This window comes from Lethenteron reissneri, chromosome 21 (genome assembly GCF_015708825.2).
Source record: "Lethenteron reissneri isolate LAM-NWPU_2019-01 chromosome 21, ASM1570882v1, whole genome shotgun sequence".
NCBI lineage: Eukaryota > Metazoa > Chordata > Hyperoartia > Petromyzontiformes > Petromyzontidae > Lethenteron > Lethenteron reissneri.
The window spans coordinates 4,458,597-4,479,942 of record NC_083799.1 but is presented as its reverse complement, the minus strand read 5'-3'; the positions used below and the strand labels follow the sequence as shown (position 1 = coordinate 4,479,942).

General features: G+C 45.8%; 2 protein-coding genes across 2 annotated transcripts; both read left to right on the top strand.

Moving 5' to 3' along the window:
• Positions 1-359: 359 nt before the first annotated feature.
• On the top strand, positions 360-7,114 carry LOC133344969 (uncharacterized). The gene is made up of 5 exons (XM_061555299.1): positions 360-490; positions 1,604-1,743; positions 3,783-3,884; positions 4,654-4,812; positions 5,161-7,114. Exons 1-5 carry the CDS (start codon positions 382-384, stop codon positions 5,467-5,469), a joined length of 819 nt encoding a protein of 272 aa, XP_061411283.1. The 5' UTR covers positions 360-381; the 3' UTR covers positions 5,470-7,114.
• Positions 7,115-10,802: 3,688 nt separating this feature from the next.
• RBM45 (RNA binding motif protein 45) lies at positions 10,803-18,995 on the top strand. Its single transcript, XM_061555541.1, has 10 exons — positions 10,803-11,138; positions 14,394-14,516; positions 14,717-14,843; positions 15,325-15,480; positions 15,682-15,873; positions 16,081-16,219; positions 16,365-16,461; positions 16,702-16,880; positions 17,133-17,333; positions 18,634-18,995. The coding sequence occupies exons 1-9, from the start codon at positions 10,842-10,844 to the stop codon at positions 17,323-17,325; spliced, it is 1,503 nt and encodes a 500-aa protein (XP_061411525.1). The 5' UTR covers positions 10,803-10,841; the 3' UTR covers positions 17,326-17,333; positions 18,634-18,995.
• Positions 18,996-21,346: the final 2,351 nt, after the last annotated feature.

Genomic DNA, 21,346 nt, shown 5'->3' with positions numbered 1-21,346 from the left:
AACTGAACGTGCCTATGCATTGGGTTAATGAATGAACGAAAACGGCCAGCATCAGTCTCAATGATTCATTTTCTCTGACCACACAACAGGTCGCAGCCAAGATCCACAATGTCTACTCTCCGCAGCGTAGCATCTCATTCACAAAGCCCTGTGGGAATTTTCACCCATGACTCAATGTCTTTAAAAACGTCAGAGGGTGGTGTCTATCAGATGGTCGCAAGGGCCGTGTGCGTACGTCAGAGAACGTAAATGCGTGGGGATTGCGGGAATTGCTCAAAGTAACCTTCTGCATATCAGGGGCGTGCTTAATTTTTTGGTCTCACTCGGAAGCCTAAACAGGGACGTCCGGTGAAGTAACACAACTATGTGGCGAGAATATAAATGACAATTGGGTCCTGGGCACAGACGAATTTCGCTCTCAGACAGTCGCAAGCAGTGGGAGGTTACAGCACGATACTGCAAGGACCCATGGCATCCCATTGCCGAATGGGTAAGGAAGCGAACCACATGCAGCGAGCGTTATCTATTCTGAGCAGTTGTAACTTTTAAATGTGTTAAGCAATGATCGTAAATTAATTAAAACGCTAATAATTCACCAACAGCAGGTTGGAGCGGTAGCGCAGTGGTTAGCGCACTGCACTCAAAAACCAGGCTACTTCAGTTCGAGTCCCATTCATGGCTAACATCAGTGGGCGAGCGATATATGCACGGGTCCAACCCGCACTGACCAGCGTGATGAAGTATTGTTAAACAATTCCTGAAGGACCTCCATATCGCAATGGACTGAGAAAATCATTTGAACTAAGCTGAATTTGGTTTAATAGCGAGGCATCGCAAATACTTCTCCTGCGCAGTGTGTGCCAAAATAATTTCTGGCACTGGCAGATGACAACCTCATTGAGTCATGAATCTCATCGAGTGGTGCAGGAGTGGGAAAGTATGGCTTGTGAGCCAACTGGGAGCAGACTTAAGTTCGATCTGACTCGGCTTAGTGCGTGAATTACCCGCACGCCGTCCATCACCACAAGGCGTGCTGCGAAATTCATTGATTGTATAAATTGCCAATTGGGCACGGCGCATTGGGGGCGAAGTTGGTGGATCACACAAGGATCGCCTACTCTTGCCAGTTTGCGAAGTGGTAGTAGAACGAGGAGGTTCGTGACCGTATGTCCAGATTCAGAGTTCTGCTGTTTTCTCTCATACGCAAATGGGAGCGGGACACGTCTGCAGAGGTGACTTTGGACTTGGAGAGCTTGTGCTAATATATTACAATGCAAAAGGGCAACCCTGCAATTACTTACTCATGCCACTGCTAGCAGAAGGGTCTCTATGGAGCCCCTCTATGGATGGTATTTGACCTACTCTTCCACGCTGGTGAGACATCTTTAAGTATAAATGTGAATACCCACACTTTACCCCACCACATGCTGTGACACACACTGCGAAAACTGAATGTGGCATGGGTGCCAACACGTATGTCACTCGTGCTGGCAAGTGCATGGAGACACCAAGTGTAGGTGAGTGGCCACGGTGGACGCAAGAGTGACGCGACGAGAGGTTGCCGAAGAGGGCTTCTCGAGCCTCTGCCGCACTGTGCCCACAGGCTGCGTGGCCGTGACGCTGCTCTGGTCGACCGTTCTCGGGTTCCCGTCCCTACCTCTGGATTCGCTGAGCCCTCTATTCCGGTGCTTCCTGGCCTCGGAGAAAATTTACAACTCCGTGGTGTTGCTGCTCGACAAACACGTGAGTTCCAGCTTCTCGTGTACAGTTCTTGAAATACCCAGTCAAAAAAAATTGGCTCCATAATTTCCTTGTTACAGAGTAAAGTGCAACTTCCGTTTTTGCGACACAAGCATGCAGTACATGTCACACTGATACAGTTTAACGCGATTGCAATATTAAGATGAGCAGCTAAAATAGTGCTATAGCCTGGCCCTGTACATTAATTATATCGTTTATGCTTTGGCATGCAGGCTGTAGAAATGTATGTGGTGGATCATGACTGTGTTAACTGGATTATTTCTAATGGTGTTCGCGGCTTGCTGCAGAGGAGGTCCACGGTCCGATTCCAGCAGTAGCTTAATAATGCGCGCGGATTAATTAACCGTGAAAATACACTCCCTCTGCTTCACAGTGAACCTTAAACACCCGGTTATGTAATTCACAAGAGTAGGCCAGAATATGCCATCGTCATGGTTGAATTTGTCGAAAGTTTACAAACTACCCGCAAATTATGCAATGGAACATACGAAGTAATAATTGCCCCCGACTGTAAGAACTTTCTAGGACCCTCCTCAAAAAAGTCATTAGATTCAGTGAGGCTTTGATGGTTAAACAATCACAATAACAATGTCATTCAATATACACTACTTTGTGGATTTTATAGTGTTGAAATCCGACCACATTTCAAGATGCTGTATGGAAACAGTGAACTTATTTTGTATAGAAATTGGAACAATAGCTGAATAAAGTGATATGACAACAATCATAAACTATAATAACCATTGAAAATCTTTCCAGAAGATGTCTCAGGAAATTTTACCACGTCTGATGTGGCAGCCAGTGACTATGTTGGACACATTGAGTTCAGCTACACAAAATGTAACCTTTAACCCGGCCACACATCAAATAATGGTGCATGTGCAAAGCATTCCCCACAAAATGCTAAACATATTCAAAATTTTAATATTTGCTTATGTAAATAAATTACATTTGCATTGTGGCATAACCGAAGGACGTTTCACAGGGAAGTAGATGTTTTTCTACCATAAACTCAAATTGCCAAAATCATGAAATTTGCCGTTCTAATCTGGATTTAATGTTTTTAATTCAGTGGTTAATATAAATTAATCATATAATACAAGATAGTCGTGCTCATCATCATCAGCCAAGGTCAGTCATCTGCTGGATGAAGGCCTCCCCAAGCTGCTGCCATCTCTCACACACCTTAAATATAACAATCCATCTCGCAGTTGCACTGGAGCTGATTTAATCGCTCCATCTCCTCTGTGAATATACTCTCAAAAACGTTTAATTCCTTGGCTTTGTTATTATTCTGGGTCATCAGCCATTACCTCCTTTAGCGACGTGTCTTCCCCAAGCCTAGACGCACAACTACCTAGTTCAACGGGGGTATGCAAGATCCGACTGTGGGCCCCCCTTCTTTCTCCAGATTACGTTTACTGAAATCGCTACATATGTTTTTAACCCGTATACAATAATATGTAGGATATAACTATATATATTATTTTAGTTATACTGTGTATTTGGTTTAGAGTCTCAATATTAATAAAAAAAGATGTAAAAGTACAATACTCACAATTAAGTTATCCATGCGTCTTGCTTTCCTGCCGGCCCATCGCTCTAGCATTTCCTCAAATGGGGTGGATCGCGCAATTCTATGCTGCTCTATTGATATGATAGCCAGATGCGTTAATCGGGATTCGTCCATGGTAACCGCAGATAATTATTTTGAAAAACAATTCTTAACACTTTTTATTTGTTTATCTGTTGATTCGGGCCCCCTTGTGGCCGACGGGGCCCCTATGCATCGCATGACGCTGCAACATACCCCATAGTTACGCCCCTGCCCAAGCCCACTACTTTCCTAAACAGGTTTAAATCATTGTAATTATATCTATGTTACTTAGGAACATCCAACATGTGTACACGGGGCTACACTTTAAGTCTGGTTATGTAATGCCTAAATAAGCGTTTGTTTAAAAACAACGCAATGTGCCGTGTCACATGTGCGTATGTCTAATTGCACCTTCACGGTGCAGTGCAATGCTCATAGGCGCTGTGTGGAGGAGCTGGATGGTGACATCCTGGATGGACCCGTATCTACGAGAATAGATTCCTGCGACCAGGACTCTTTACAAATGGTAAGAATCTAAATGCCCTTTGGGGATGAACTCTGTAATTCACTAGTGTGGTATTGACAGATTGGAACCTACAGAGAAAGTCATTGGCATGGTCAGAGCCAGCACTTTATATGGAAATTGTTGTTGATGTGACAATGCATGAATGTATTAAAGAATAAACTGTCTATTGATTGGGCCAGGCATCGTGTTCATCATTTAACATTTTCTCAGTCAGTGCGACCCGTGTGACATTTGACAGAGTTTGCACAATAAACAGTCCCTACTCATAAGCATATACTGTAAGTTAAGATTGGACATGTGCAATGCTGTCATTATAATATTAATGGTTTAGACCAGGGGTCGGCAACCAAAATAACAAGAAGAGCCATTTCTTTCCAATTCGGTACAAAATTCAGTATTTCAAGAGCCGCAATGCATCTGAGTACATACTGTACATACGTACATATCGTCAAGAAGCAGCCCGTAAAGAGCCGCATGCGGCTCCGGAGCCGTAGGTTGTCGACCCCTGGTTTAGACGAAGCAGCAACATAGTATTGATTACATAATTTAAAAGTATGCAATGTGATACTAGGCAGTCCTGTGATTACGGATATTATCTCAACGTCTACATTGAAAGTAGAGTATATGGCAATAAGCAGCACAATTAATCTGCTGAAGCTACCTACTTGATCTAAGTTGAGTAGCAAATCCCGCAAAGCCTCATCGCATTATCAGCCTTCACTGAAGTATATATTTAAGTCGTGTAAGTGAACAATGCATTTATTTCCAGGACCCAAAGTATACAAAATGCCTGCAGAACATTCAGAGCATACTAGAAAGGAATGAAAAAGAACTCAATCAACTGAAGCAAATCGAAGCAACCTTGGCTGTAGAAATCGACAAGATTGTTCGTGATATAAAGGGCCTTCTATCCCGAGTCAAAACACAGGTAAATCCATGCGACAATGAATTTTCAGAGAAATTTTATCAATGTGTTCCACCTATCCTCACATGCAAGTATATTCAATAACGATTTGTCCATATATGTATTCCAAGCAGGGAATTCCTGACAAAGTATTGAAACTTGTTGACACTCGTTTAGAATTCTGTGGATAAATAATTGTGATAATAATCATTATTGAAATAATATGCCACCGAAAAAAGCGTGTTTGTATACATTAAAGTGTTTGTATTATTGGCTAAATATCATAACCGCTAATCCATTGATGATTTTTACTATCGGTGAGCTGCTGTATCGTGTGTCGTTCAATGATGTGAAATTGGTCGTGTGTTGCAGTTGAAGGTGCCGCAGGTGCGCATTGCGAGGCCTGTGGAAGTGTTGCAGCCTGTAACAAGCATTCGCGGCAATAGCTGGATGTCTACAATGGCTACACTACGCGTGCTGAAGTTGTCCGTTATCCAGGCAGAGGCAGTGGATCGCAGCTTCGGCATACTGGTCAAGTTTAACTCCAGACAGCGTTCACACAAATCACTTGCAACAGAAACAAAAACGACGAGAGGCCAACCAACCACAGAAGCAAGCACGATATCGAAAAAGTTTATCGATCATCGACCCCATACTCACTCAGATTCTGGGAAAGACTAATGTGTGCGCGCTCAAGTGTGTATTGGTTATGTCCCATGACATCACTAAAGGGATTTTGCGCAACATGTCACCATGCTCCAGCACCAAGCCTGGCACATGCAAGGATTATGGTAACATCACTACTTTTTTGTGGCAAATAAGGTTATCTTATAATGGTGTGTGCATGTGCAAGGTGCTGCTAATAGCGCTTAGAATAATATTATGTATGGTTAAATGGGAGATGTTTGCCTTTGCATATGTGGGGTATAATATACATTACCCAGATTTTATACGATATTCGAAACAACTAGTTTTTCTGGCTGGCTGGCTGGAGGGAGGGCCATGTCCACAGGACATGCGGGCTGCTAGTATGAATAAAATAACGTGTAAATGTTACATTCAGGTTCATAAAAACAATAATAAAGCAATACTTTGTCATACTATTTTAGAAAGAAGTTTTGCTGGCTGGCAGGACATCAGCATTTAAAAAAATAATATCGTACGTATACCATTTAAAAGTACTCCTCCCCCATCTCCAACGTCCCCACCACCCCAACTTCTCAAGTCCGAGGACCCCTCCCCAACCGCATATTCCCCCAGTCGCCCCCTCCCTCCACTTACGCCCCCCTCCTTGCGCCCCCCTCCACGCACCCCCAACCGCGCTTCCTCTTGGTGCCTCCCACCCCGCGCGACCCCAAAAGTGTGCCCTCTGGCCTCTGCGTGCTGGGTGGCGCGTGGCCAACCAGCAAATCAGCTAAACTTTTGCGAAGACACAGTCGTATGATTTCAACCGATATCAGTTTAATGTTTCATGTGGCTTAGCTTTGACATTTCTGCTATGATTAATCTGGAGGAAATTTTCCCGAGCCTAATTTCGCTGCAGAGAATGTAATGTTTATCTTTTGTTTACGTGGATTTGTTTGCGAATATTTTCGATTGCTTACGCGAGTGTTTTTATATTTTTTTATCATTGCTTTGCTTCATTGTACTTTTGTATTTGTCAAGTTGGTGATCCAAATTACTCTTTCTCATGAGAATATCCTGGTAGAAAATCACGTAATTTATTGGCTGTGTCGTATTGCTTTGGAATGTTCGGGCAACTTTAAAAAAACCCTTCCTTATTTAACTCGACAACTGCGTAACATGCACCAAGTACTAAAATGTTATGGTTATGGACCACAAGGAAATGGTTTTGGTAAGATACATACGTACATGAGTCATATTCTGTACGAAAAGTTGCACTGAATCCTCTTACTTGAATGTCAATTAGTCAAGTTATTGAGAGGTTAATTTAAAATAATTTCAGCTTATTTATGTTCGCGAGGATATATTGAGGCGTATAAATATTGCCTTTCGCACAGTACCTTTAGCCGTGTGTAATTACTTCCACTACGCTGTAAATTGTACTCAAGCTACAAAAACTACAGTGCTGTGTGTCCGATAGGGCATCATGATGCAAACTACAAATGAAGTCATCCCATGGTACAATAATTCCTGTGCCTATTTTTTTTAATAAACATGTTACTTTCTCCACTTAAAATGATGTTATTTATACAATTGTGCTGGCATTCAATTTAACTTATTACTTAAGTGTTACTGTTGTCGTACAATGAAATATTTAAATAGTAGTACTAAAATAGTGTTTTATTTAAATAAAAGTTCCTAGAAATGCCATGTTTGAAGTGAATATATTTTTTATTACCGAATGCTATGCTGCACTGTGTTTTAAAGACCATTATCTACTTGGGGAACTTTAGAGAAATAACGAGCAACACATGAATCATGAGCACCTTCCAAAGACAAAGATTCCTTAACAGATTGTTGGGGCAAGTGCTGTTAGCGAGCACCTATGAGGGCCGGCACGGCACACGAGGGGGTGGATGGCCAACACCTACGCCCAGAACGCCTTTGTCTCCCTAGTAGCGATGTTTACACACCGCACGAGGTACTCATTTAAGGCTGAGTCGACCTAGCGGAGGCTCAGAACCGGTTCAGATAAGTGTCACCTGTTGTTGGCCGTGAGCGGGGAAAATCTGAACTCGGGTGGAAGGGTGCGTAGCGCTATGCGCGCTGTCCACTGCACTAACCACTCCCCCCACAAGCGCCTAACCCCACGCGTTCTTAGTCCAGTACTCAACATGTAGGGGTAGAGGGACGGGGAAGGGGTCGACACGGAGGCAGAAGGCAATGGGATGGAGACGTTGAGCGATTGAGTGGGGCTTAACGTGGTGGGTGTGTTTGTCTGTGACGGAGGCCAGCGAGTGGCGGAGGCTCGTGAAGGGACGCTCGACTGGTCAGTTCGGAGGGAAGTTTGCCCCCATCCTCCTCTCCAACAACAACGGAGGGCAAGATGAGCGACGCTCATAACAACGGCGAGCGAATTGGCACAGTTAAGAGGGGGCCACTGCTGGTGGTGGTGTGTATCTGCCAGTCATTTCAGTCGGTCAAACCCATGGCACCTGGGTCTGTTCCGGCGAGCCTTCCAACAATTTCACGTGGCCTCAAAGTGCACCTAGCCTGGCACAGGCGCCGTGGGTAACGTCACCGCCACTTGGTGGTTGAATGGCGGGTACGGTATGGTACAGTCGATGTCTCTCTCCCCGTGGTCGCGTGGATTCCTTTCTCCGGGTTTTCCCCTCCACATTTATAAATATGCGTTTAGACTATTTAGATTATTTTGCTGCTATAAATGTCCAAATGATAAGCCACTTTGTGGTGCTATCATTTGTTGGCAGGTCGCTTTTGAAAAATAGGTTAACACCTCAATGGCCTTTGTCTGGATGATGGCGGTGGTTTAGTTGTATCTGTATGTGTTTGGGTGATTTTTTTTTACCTTTCTTATACTTTGCACTACTATCACATTTTTTTGTAACTGTTGTTGTAATGTTCTTACCCGCCCTGACTGGACATCTGTGAAAAGGAGCATTATAGCTCATCGGATAGCTCCAGTGTCAATAAATACATCTTTACTTAAAGCTTTCGTGACTGCAGGAATTCATATTCTTTGGGTCTTTCGGTAAAGTCACGTAGATAGGTTGTTATTTTCTTTGAACCTATCTACATGACTTCACCAAAAGACCCAAAGAATATAAATAAATATTCTCATTCTGACACTACATTGACTGTGATGTTTCCATCCTACCTGCCTTTGTCAGCTGTTATTTCCGACTATCTGTCTCTCTCTATGCCTCTCTCTTAGATCTCTCATGCTCACCCTCCTTTTCTATAGTTACATGCTAATTTCTCACATTAACATAATGCAAATTTCTCACATTAACATAGCCACTTCCGTGCCCTCTAATTTCTCACATTAACATCATGCTAATCCCTCACATTAACATAGCCACTTCCGTGTCCTAGTCTAAGAGGCCGCTTTACTATCTTACAGTTGTATGCTAATTTCTCACATTAACATCACTGGCTCCGGCCACTTCTTTATGGCCCTTGGGCTACACCCATTTCAAACCTTTTAAAACAGTCTGCCTCAGCAGCAGACTATGCTTTCCCACCTGATGACGGACGCTTGTGTTGCGCCCGAAACGTCGTGATTTATTTAAATTTTATTTTATACCTACGTGACGTTACCGAAAGAACCAAAGAGTGGGTTATTAATTTCTCCTGAGCAGGGTTGTCATTAAAGGGCGTGGTGAAGTTGTTACAATCTTAATTTTTGGAGCTTTCGTGACTGCAGGAATTATTCTTTGGTTCTTTCGGTAAAGTCACGTATAAAGATAAAATAATAAATTAAATAATAGCATACGACGTTTTGATTGCAACACAAGCAATCGTCATCAGGTATAAATGAAATAGCAACAAAAAATCTAACCAGAAAACTATAGACAGACATATAAGCAGACATATATCACCAAGATACATAGAGAGAGTAACACAGGTACAGAGAGGGAGATCGTCTCTGTGGGGTGGCCTTAAATAGACAGAGGGGGCGGAGGCAGAGAGAGGGAGGGGTTGTTACAGGCAAGACCGAGTTTTAAAAAGGGGCGTGAACTTGGCCTTGTGGGCGGGGTTCTGGTTGAGTGGGGTCTGGGCCTTGAAGACGGGGGTCTTTGCATTAGGGGCGGGGTCTCGGTGAGTGGGGGCGGGGTTTTGATCTTGGGGGCGGGGTCTCGGTGAGTGGGGGCGGGGTCTCGGTGAGTGGGGGCGGGGTCTTGATCTTGGGGGCGGGGTCTTGATCTTGGGGGCGGGGTCTCGGTGAGTGGGGGCGGGGTGTTGATCTTGGGGGCGGGGTCTCGGTGAGTGGGGGCGGGGTCTTGATCTTGGGGGCGGGGTGTTGATCTTGGGGGCGGGGTGTTGATCTTGGGGGCGGGGTGTTGATCTTGGGGGCAGGGTGTTGATCTTGGGGGCGGGGTGTTGATCTTGGGGGCGGGGTCTTGATCTTGGGGGCGGGGTCTCGGTGAGTGGGGGCGGGGTCTTGATCTTGGGGGCGGGGTGTTGATCTTGGGGGCGGGGTGTTGATCTTGGGGGCGGGGTCTCGGTGACTGGGGGCGGGGTCTTGGTGAGTGGACGCGGGGTTTTGATCTTGGGGGCGGGGTCTCGGTGAGTGGGGGCGGGGTGTTGATCTTGGGGGCGGGGTGTTGATCTTGGGGGCGGGGTCTCGGTGAGTGGGGGCGGGGTCTTGATCTTGGGGGCGGGGTCTCGGTGAGTGGGGGCGGGGTCTTGATCTTGGGGGCGGGGTCTCGGTGAGTGGGGGCGGGGTGTTGCTCTTGGGGGCGGGGTCTCGGTGAGTGGGGGCGTGGTCTTGATCTTGGGGGCGGGGTCTCGATGAGTGGGGGCGGGGTCTTGATCTTGGGGGCGGGGTCTCGGTGAGTGGGGGCGGGGGGTTGATCTTGGGGGCGGGGTCTCGGTGAGTGGGGGCGGGGTCTCGGTGAGTGGGGGCGGGGTCTTGATCTTGGGGGCGGGGTCTTGATCTTGGGGGCGGGGTCTCGGTGAGTGGGGGCGGGGTCTTGATCTTGGGGGCGGGGTCTCGGTGAGTGGGGGCGGGGTCTTGATCTTGGGGGCGGGGTCTCGGTGAGTGGGGGCGGGGTCTTGATCTTGGGGGCGGGGTGTTGCTCTTGGGGGCGGGGTCTCGGTGAGTGGGGGCGGGGTCTTGATCTTGGGGGCGGGGTCTCGATGAGTGGGGGCGGGGTCTTGATCTTGGGGGCGGGGTCTCGGTGAGTGGGGGCGGGGTGTTGATCTTGGGGGCGGGGTCTCGGTGAGTGGGGGCGGGGTCTCGGTGAGTGGGGGCGGGGTCTTGATCTTGGGGGCGGGGTCTTGATCTTGGGGGCGGGGTCTCGGTGAGTGGGGGCGGGGTCTTGATCTTGGGGGCGGGGTCTTGGTGAAGTGGGTTGCGGGAGGGCGGTGAAGGCGGAGCAGACGACACCACGAGGGTTGCGAGCATGGCGTCCCCCGACCGAGACGTGCGCGGCAGTCACCGCGGCTACCACGCCATGAACCTGGACGATCCGCCAAACAGCCGCCTCTTCCTCGTCGTGAGCAAGACGACGTCCGAGGCCGACATCCGCGAGAAGTTCAGCCGCTTCGGCGAGCTGCAGGACCTGTGGATCGTCAAAGACAAACACACCAAGGAGCACAAAGGCATCGCCTTCATTAAGTACGCGCGCGCCTCCGAGGCGTGCCGTGCCATGGAGGAGATGAACGGGCAGCCGCTCAGCGGGGACGGGAAGCCCATCAAGGTGTGCGAGGCGACGGGGTGGTGTGTGCACGTGGAGGGTAGTGGAGGTGTGTGCACGTGGAGATAGGAGGTGTGCATCGGTGGAGGTAGAGTAAGGTGGGGGTGGGGGGGGGATGTTGGTGGTCGTGGTGTGCATGTGTGGATAGATGGGTGAATGCAGAGGATTATCGCACGGCAGAACCCGTGCGACCCGATTTAAACCCGTCCCGGGCCTCCCCTAGGTCGACTCAACCTCAAATTAGTACCTAGTGTGACGTGTAAAAAACATCGCCACTGGGGAAACAAAGGCGGTCGGGCGTGGTGCTGGACACCCACCCCCTCGTGCGCCGTGCTGGCTAACAGCGCTCACCCTAACGATGTGTGCAAGTCGCGGGGCTGTGTGGGGTGTTGTGTGGGGTGTTGTGTGTGTGGGGGAGCGGTGGCGCAGCGGTTCGTGCGCACGACGGACTCGGGGTTCGAGTCCAATTGACGCCATCGTGTGGCAGGTGGCCTCGGATCCGTTACCGCCTCGTCCGCCCGCCCCAGGGTCGACTCGGCCTCAACGAGGGCATGTCACGGCGTGTTGAACATCAGCTCTGGAGAGACAAAGGCGGCCGGGCGCGGTGCTGGCCAACAGTAGCTGACACCCAAAGGGCGACATGTGGGGTGGTGTACAATGGTGTGTTAGGGATACAGTAGAGGGTTGTGCGTGGGAAGGCAGAGAGATGGCGGCGAATGAGGTGTGGGGGTGGGGGCCCTGCCTTGATCCAGCAGCGAATTGACCATGTCCGATCGTGATGGTGGAATGTTGAGCGGTTTTGGAGTGTGTATTGCGAGCTTGAGAAGTGTGAGGGGGAGCGTGGGTTACAAAGGTGCCTGCTGCGGCTGCAATGGCTGTGATCCGAGTTGCATGCAGGAGTAGTGGTGTGCGTGTGGAGGGAGCATGTGCTATGCTAGACGGTGTTATGTATTTTACCAGGTAAGGCCCACTGAGCTGTGTAGCTCAGAAGCGACGAAGTGGGCTGATCGTGTGGAAATTTATAGTAGCCAAAATACTCTAAACGAATGTTTGATTCTAAATGTGGAGGGGAAAAACCAGAAGGACAGGGAAGAAAATTCCACGCGACCACATGGAGAGAGACATGCAAACTCCAAATATACAGCTGGGGTCGGGATCGAACCCATGCGGTGCGCATAGGCAACGGACTGTGATGTGAAAGGGGAGTGGTGGCCACTGGTCTGGGGAGTCGTCGTCATCGGATTCTCATGGGGCAGCAAGGGGTGGTGTGTGGTGAAGTGTGCTGGTGAGGTTGGTGTTTGCTGGCATGTGATGGGGGTGATGAGGCGGGTGGCTATTGGCGTGGTGGGGAGCGTGATGACGAAGCGGTGGTGAGTGGTGCGGTGCTGAGTATGATGGGGCTGTGGTGAGTGCTGTGCTGACAGGTCGTGATCACTGTAGCGCGTGTGTGTCACAAGGAAATGATGAAACGACAAACCCCCCTCCCCTCCCTACAATACCGGAAAACGAAATAAATAATGTCAGTGGAGGAAGTTACGTGGACAAAACGCCTATTAGGGTTGCACTAAAACCTCTTAGATGGTTCTGTTCATTGTGAGGCTGTCGGAGAGCCTAATTAATGCTGAGCAGATTGTGATGCTATGGGGGGGGGGGGGCAAAATAACCACGGCAGCCGGTGGGCATGCTCTTTCCTCCTGAGATGACCTTGGAAAATCGCAGCGGGATTCACTGGCGGCCAAAACTGGTACCCTATTAATTGTTCAAATATAGCCCCCCTGCGTAAATCTTGGTTTTTATGTGCAAGTTGAACGCAGGTTTTGAAAGGAGCGCGCCTGTTAGTAAATCAAGACTGTGACATTCCCTGTCAGAGCGCGTGCTGTGCTGAAGCCAGTCCAAGTCACGCACGCGCCTATATTTGTAATGAATTTCAGTCTCCCGGGTAAAGGTTTACTGCAGAAATGCTTATTCTATGGTTCTTTCGGTAAAGTCGCGCAGATAGAAAAAAATAAAGTGATAAAAAATATCACGACGAGGCATCTCTAAACCTTTATAAACAGCTTACCCTCCAAGGCTAAACCTCCCTGTTCCTGATGACGACCGCTTGTGTTGCAATCGAAACGTCGTGATATTTTAATCACTTTATTTATTATAATTTTTTCTATCTGCGTGACTTTACCGAAATAACTATAGAATATTAATTCCTGCAGTCACGAAAGTTTTAATGCAGAAATGCTTTTTGTTTTGCATTACTAACTGTCGTGTTCGTGATATTGTGGTTTAGTTTAATGTTTGTCTGCCGAGCCTCCGTTGAAAGGGATGACGACTCAAATGTGTATAAATCACAGTATTTAGAGCACTTGCAAATAAATAAAACTTGGGAATAGCTATCCCTTAATTATGGATAAGTGTATCTTACCCATTGTTTTGTATTCACTTCATGGATACAAACGTCTAACCATATGCATTAAATGTGAGTCAGTTTTAAGTGTATTGTGAACGTTTGTTAAAGGACCAAAGTGTCCAACGCTTAGCTTATGGTGGTAAATTTGCTTTTTTGATAAGATAAAAAATTGCGAAGAATGGTAAACACCCCATGATCATGCCTTTGCATTATGCTAATGGTATTGCATTCTCATTACTAAATAAACTCTTTAAAACTTTTACACCATTGGAACCTCATTTGCCAGTAAAAATATAATTGTTTTTTTACCCTTCTATCTGGCAACAAAACTGACACTTTATTACACCTTATTACAAGGAGTCATGTTTGCATACATGACTCCTTGTAATAAGGTGTCAGTTTGTTGCCAGATAGAAGGGTAAAAAACCAATTATCCTTAAAACTTCATAGAACTTTAGTTTAATGTTCATATCCTTTACTTCAAAACTTGTTTATATGATGGTTAATTGTAATGGTATTTAATGACAAAAAGTAGCACGTGCTTTGCTTGGTGCAGAGGTTCGTGGTTTGCATCCATCAGGGTGCCCTGGTTTAATAATTCCGGTGTATTAACCATAAAATAAATACGTGGACGTTAATGATCCTGTGACATTCAAAAAAGTAGGCCATTGTGTGCCGAGACTAAGTGATTTTTTTCCTGGGTAAATAAGCATAATACCAATTGTCTCACAATCGCCCAACATGATTAACAATCTGTCCTAATGTTACTCTGAACTAGCCACATGTGTGGGTCTCCTCAAAGCACTGTGAGCAACTTTCTGTATTCGTAAAGTAACGGTGATGTGTGTGCCTCACAGGCCATGGTGGCTCAGTCCCGTGCCTCAAATAACCACAGGGACTTGGAGGATGAAGACCTCACACGCATTTTCCTCATGATCCCGAAGACCTACGCTGAGGAAGACCTCCGTGAAAATTTTCAGGTGAGAACATTACTTGAAGCAAACCAATTTTTGGAGAAATAGATTATTTTCAATGCATTATTTGATTTTGAATATATATCAAAGCTCGCAGTTTATTGAAGGCCTGACATTACCTTGTTATGTTGAAATAATTTGTATTAAGTTTTTCTTCCTTTCCAGGAGTTGTCTTAACATCCAAATTGTCTGCTTCTTTCTCACAGGAATATGGAGACATTGAATACTGCAGTATACTGAAAGATAAAAACACCAAGGACAGCAAAGGATTTGGATACGTTCGCTTTCTGAAGCCCTCACAGGCTGCCTTGGCTATAGAAAACTGTGACAAAAGTAAGCCGCCATTGTATCGTCTCATAAAAAAATTACAGGATGTTCCAATGAACTGCAATCACGTAGTGTTGTTTTGAAATTGCGTGCAGTATAATAAAACACATGAAAATATGCATTTCTAAATTCTGACGGGGTTTTTTTGGCTGTCGTATAGCCTTGAATTATTTTTAGATCTCAGCTGCCCAATTAGTGTTTAGCTTTGTAACAAGCAAACCCGCAAGGTCTCAATGCCCTTGGATAGAGTTTTAAACTTTTATGACTGACAATGTGCCAGTTCAAGCAACACTTTCAGAGTCAAAGGTGACTTTCAAAGTTGGACCACCAACATTTCTCACCTAGCTTTTCACCATGAGGGATTCTTACATTTTTATATAAGAAATTGATGTAATGAACCATGGACTCAAAACGGTGTGCTTCAATATTTATTTCATATACAACTTTCAAAATAATTGAAAAGTTTATAATTTGTGTTTTTCTCTAGGATTCAAAGCCATTCTGGCAGATCCGAAGAATAGGTCTTCTCAAAGTCAGCACTCCCATATGGAGCATGCTCATGGTGGTTACCCACCGTATGGGGGCAGGGAAGGGTATAGCGACATGCCACGCATGCAAGGCTCTTTTCCTCCATCTGCCCATGGTATGTATCTTTGTTATACAGTTTACAAAGCATTGTGCCTTCTTGCATATTAAACAATAACAGACATACGATACACAGTACTTTACAAAAACATTTTAAATATTGCTGGCACTTTCAGGATAGTGATCTCTCTTTTGCATTTGCTATTCGTACATGTTTTCTGTGTTTTGTTAACAATTTTTTTTCTCATCTTGAACACAGCTATGTCAGGGGACTTCACTCACCAGAGGAATGCCACCGTTCCCCCTGCACAGACGCCGGATCCTGCCATCTCACGCTGCCTATCGGTGGCAGTGGCAGTGGGTGTCACAAAGGAGCAGATGTTATCTCTGTTTGGTATCATTCCTGGGTTGGAGTACTGTGATGTCCAGAGGGACCCATACACTGGCTACAGTATGTGCCCTCTGTTCCGTTTTATCATTCACTGATTAACCTCTGTTAAAATATTTAATGAAAAACAAATAAGCCAATTCTCAAACAATCTTGATACTTAATTACTATTGGACAAATTATTGATTTAATTCATGCTATTCTCAAATTTAAAGTTTAGATAATTTTTATCTCATGATTTACCAGTGTTTTTTTGACCCGTGTGTTCAGGATTTGCATATCTGAAATACAATAACCCAGCCTCGGCCATCTATGCCCGGGAGAAGCTGAACCGGTTTGAATATCCACCAGGCTTTCAGCTCACTGTCAACTTTATTGAGGATGCAGAGGCTGCTGCCAGTGGGAGCAAGTGAGACCTACAGATTCTCAACTGACGAAGAAGCACTGTATTTATAATTTCATTAAACATTTTATTTCCAAGTTTTGCTTCGCACGTGTGCCTTGTGTGGTTTTCATAATTATCTTGAAATGTTTGGTTGTCCTTTCTGGTTTAGTCCGCTGGGGATGATGGCTTTGCAGTTGGTGACTGCTCAAATGATGGCAACTGTGGCTTCAAATTATGGAAATATGGCTCAAGGGGTGCCACAGCAGGTAACTGGTGTTTATCATAGTTATTTAATGCGATTATAGTCAAGTTCCATATACTAGCATCCACACCTTTGGAGATTAAGAAATCATGTAGCTCTTGGGTTGATTTTTTGCTGAGAAATGTGAGTTTGAGTATGCTGTCAACACCTGTCTGGTTTATGGGTGGTATTGAGTGTTACATGAATAAATATGTGCAAGGATGTTAGTCGTGTGCTTATTAACCAAGTGACAATTTTCCATTAGGCCTTCAATACCCCTAAAATGGGTATGGCTACGACCCCTACAGCCGAGCCACAATATCTGAACTTTAAGCTGCCGCCACGCCAACCACTCGCTTCACAAGACAGTGAGATGAAGGAGAGGCTCTTCTTGGTTTTCTCTGGCATGCCACCTTCCCAGGAAGCCCTCACCGATGTCTTTTGGTAACATACTTTAACAGATAATTGTGCAGTTTACATAACAATGTCTTAAAAATTGCATATGTTTATTCACATTGAATACATTTGCAGCACTTTTCATACACATTGCACACAACTCATGATTGTGCTCTTTTAATCTGTCTTTGCCTGAAGTCCACAGGCCCAATTAGTGTGTGGGCAGTTTCCACCAATAAATGAACTGGGCCCCATGCCATTGAGTTGGTGGGTAATGTGCGATTTGGTCTCTGCCTGTAGTCGTTACGGGAACTTGATTGAGGTGTACGTCTTGCCACAAAAGAACTACGGCTACGCGAAGTTTGCGGATGGAGATTGTGCTAAGGATGCCATGGATTCGCTTCACGGCCAAGAGGTGTGTGGAGTGAAGATGAAGGTGTTGCCAGCCGACCCACCCAAGGATGAGGCACGCAAGCGGCAACGCACAAACTAGCACCACGGGTAAGGTACAAACCCACCGGCCGGATGGTAAGGCTGTATAAAGCAAAGCTGGCACGTGTATATGCATGCCTGTATGACGACAATTGACAAGGGCCCATAAAAGAGGTGTGGCTCCCACAAAAAATCTGACCAGTGTTGTGATTTATGGTTACATGCCACTCAGTATCAGTTGTGTTATGACATGGCATGTATCAGACCTTAAGATACTTATCTATTTTAATATTTATGGGGGTATTACTACTCCGTGACTGTCGAGATGCATTTTGCTAGTGCCTTGTTTACAATCTTGACTTTAGCATAATAAAATGCATTGGGATTTAAAAGCAGCTCTTATGTGAATTCAGTTTTATGAAATATAACTGACTGCCATGCTTCAGTTCAGGTAAGTATTTTTATGCCCTTTATAAATTGTTTATGCTGCTTGTATAGTGAATTTACCCGAGTTTTCTAAGAATTTTTTTAAAATTGAAAAATACCTATAATCACCCAGGAATGTCCTTAATGCTCCTGACGTCACTCCACGTCGACCAGTCTCCATTGTTAATCATGAGCAGGTGACGTCACTCCACATGGAGCACCCTCCCCCCTCATTAATAATCATAAGGTGACGTCCTCCAAATGGACAACACCCCCCATTCATAATAATTAGTGTGACGTCACTCAACATGGGGGGCCCGAGGCGCCTCCTCCCCCCTCCTCGGCGTCAACTTATAACCCTCACTACAAAGGCAGAACCCTCACGTCACGCGATCTCTAATGCTATTGAGACAAGTAAAAAGGACATGATGAACAAGGGATTATAACTTTTAAAATGAAATAGGTCTGTGTCACCGCGCCCTTAAAAATTGCACACGAATGGATGCAATGAATATCACGTCGCGGTCTGCTTTTCGCTTGCAAGTTTCAGATTTACTGCAATACACCCGTCTTTGGACGGGCAAAAGGCTAGTATATATTATATACTGTAATATATCCAGCCGGGTGGCACTGGCCACATGATTAACTCGCAACCGGGAGGTTGAGTTCGAGTTCTGCTTGCTGGGGACAACTCGGCCAATCATCCCTTGGAGGTGATAAATTGCATACTGTTTTGGGAAGTAAACAGTGGATCTCCTATGGAGAGACTGACACTGCCATATGAACGTGGAATTCCCACCGGGATCAGAGCCACCTGGAGAATGGAGCACCCTTCTGATGCTTGTATGAGCATGGAAACGTTTTCATTTGATTTTTTGTATTATATTGTTGTGCAAACAATGAGTGCATTTTTGAAAACTGCTGGCTGATTTTGTTTCCGCAGCAAGTGGACTGTTGACTCGTGACGTCCGCTGACCATGTGACGAGTCGCACGACCCGACCATGACGACTGGCCGGCCACGGGACAATAGCTTCAGACCTTGTGACCATTACCTTGGGGAGCGACTGAAACCTAACAATAATGACAATAACTGATCTTTCAAATCCAGACCATTCTGTCTGACAATATTTAGTACGTTAGTTATTTGGTCTAAGGCTGTTTGCCACATTACGTGTATTTTTTTTTGTCCACATTTAGTAATTGCATCTAAATTCCAAGGTGAAATTGTATGCAAATGTTCTTGGCATTTTTTATCATGTTAGATTTCCTGATTGCAAGTGAAAAATAAAAATGTTTGTCCATAATAGCAGTTTGTGTTATTGCTGTTTGTGAGATATTTGGTGTGAATGGTAATTACATTTGTGACACAATCATTAGATCAACTGAACCCACTGCTGTTAAAACTGGAGCCCATTATTATTTATAAATGATATGCATTTATTTGATTTTATGTGAATTGCTATACGACCATTTATAACATTGATTTATTGCAGTACTTAATGTGTGATGCCATAGTTTAGTGATATATGGCAGTATTATACCAATTTAAATAACTGACCCTGATCCGTACACCAATTTACCATTACACCTTGTGATTTGCTGGTAGCGCATGTAGAGCACAGTATACTTTTACTAGTGTATTGCTTTTGTCCACTACATTCTGAAAAATCTCAAAGCTCTTTGACATGAGCAAGGGGAATGTGAATGCTCGGTCAACTAGAATTGAATGGCTCATGATTTTCTTTGAGCCTATCTACTTGACTTTACTGAAAGACCCAACCAATTCCTGCAGCCATGAAAGCTTTGAGTCAAGATTTAACTGCCTCTAAGGGGAGGATTTCCACACAACTGTTATATCTTTTAACAAACTCCGAGACAAGAAGGCTTATCTGATCGAGTCGCTCACATTCCTAAAGAGATTCCGCGACACTAAGGTAATACCGATCGCCTTTACATTGACATCTACTGCTGTCACTTCTCCCAATGCTGAACGGATCTTGTTCAGGGCCAACTTAGCCCTGATCTCGGAGAGAATAAGATTGCTCCGATTTGAACTAGATAATTTAAACAAGACTACTGAAATCGCACTTAACATTGACGTAAAAAATGTCTACATCTGATTGGGAACATGTAGATAACATGACAGCCTCTTCACCCGTCTCAATGTCAGCTAAATGAAAAGATAACCTGATTTCCAAGTTCAACCTTTTCAAGAAGAAGCCAGATCCACACGTCGAGAAGCTAGATGTTGACAAGATTGTTATCAATCAGTAACAGTCCAATTTCTGACGGCCTAAAATCGGTTCTAGCTAAAGGGTTGAATTTCGCAGTCACCCCTAAACACATACCAGTTGATATCATTGCCCAGGTTGGCGTAGCCCTTAAGGGTTTGGGACACATTACTGCAGACGTGGCAAGATCGGAAATCGCAATCCTAAAAAACGCTAAGACACCTATTAGCAACATCAGTAAGGATGAGCTCTTTGAGCTTTCTCAATAAAAAAGAGAGAGGACATTGTCAACCTCTCAGCCGACAAGGGCAATGGCACGGTCATGGACAAAACCACATGCAATAAAATGCAGGACCTACTTAATGATGGATGGTAGACAAATTAAAAGATTCCACCAACATCTTCGTTACGAAAACCAACAATATCACAGATTCGCCATCTTTAATCGAACCAAACAAGCGATTTTCCTTAAAATCCTCTGCTGCAAGATCACCCACATTGTATGGCTTGCCAAAAAGAAGGTACACCCCTTCATCCTATCGTCTCCACCATTGACTCACCCACCTACAAACTGGCCCGATTTCTGTCTGAGACCTTACAACTGTAATAAAAGACTCCGTTAGGCACTGCTGGTCTCCGTTGGTCTTTTATTCAAGTTCTTTCTCCGCAGCCCGCTGGTCTCCTTTGCGGACCAGCGTCTTGCGTGTGCCCCGCACGCGCTCAGCTCCTCCACTCTTCCTCACACCCCGCTGGTCCTGATAAGGGACCAGCGTCTCCTCTAGCGTGCCGCGCGCGCTTCCTCCGTTAGCTCCTCCTCGCGCGCGCCCCGCACACGCTCTTCCATCAGCTCCTTCTCGCGCGCACCCCGCACGCGCTCTCCTGTCAGTCGCTCCGCTCCTCCCCGCTCCGCACACCGCTGACCGACGGTGTGCCGAAGCCCCATCAGCCACGTGACTGATGGCGCGGCGGCCACCCAACGTGGTCCCGCTTCTTCACTCCAACAACTGACCCCGATCTCTTCCAGGCTCCCACTTATATCTTCTCCCCAACATGACCCTGACACTTCCCATTCCGGATCGTCAGATCCGGCCTTCCCATACTGCCCTGCTGGCTCCACCCCCATTCACCTCGCTTCCATTTGGAGCCGAGGTGAACGGCGGCCCCTCCCACACGCCCCCCATACCGGGCTCTGCCCCTCAATACCACGGGCCGTGTGATTGGGCCAGAGCCCAGCAGCAACCCCATTTACGCTCGCATTACACAACCATTCACTGGTAAGACCACCTCAGCTGTACTTAGCTCACTTGGTACTGTTAATTAAGGATATCTCACTATCTCCAGGTGATTTGCTCGTTACCTTCGATGTAGACACCATTGCAATCATTGACGATTTGGTCCAACAAGGACAATGCTGATGTACCGAC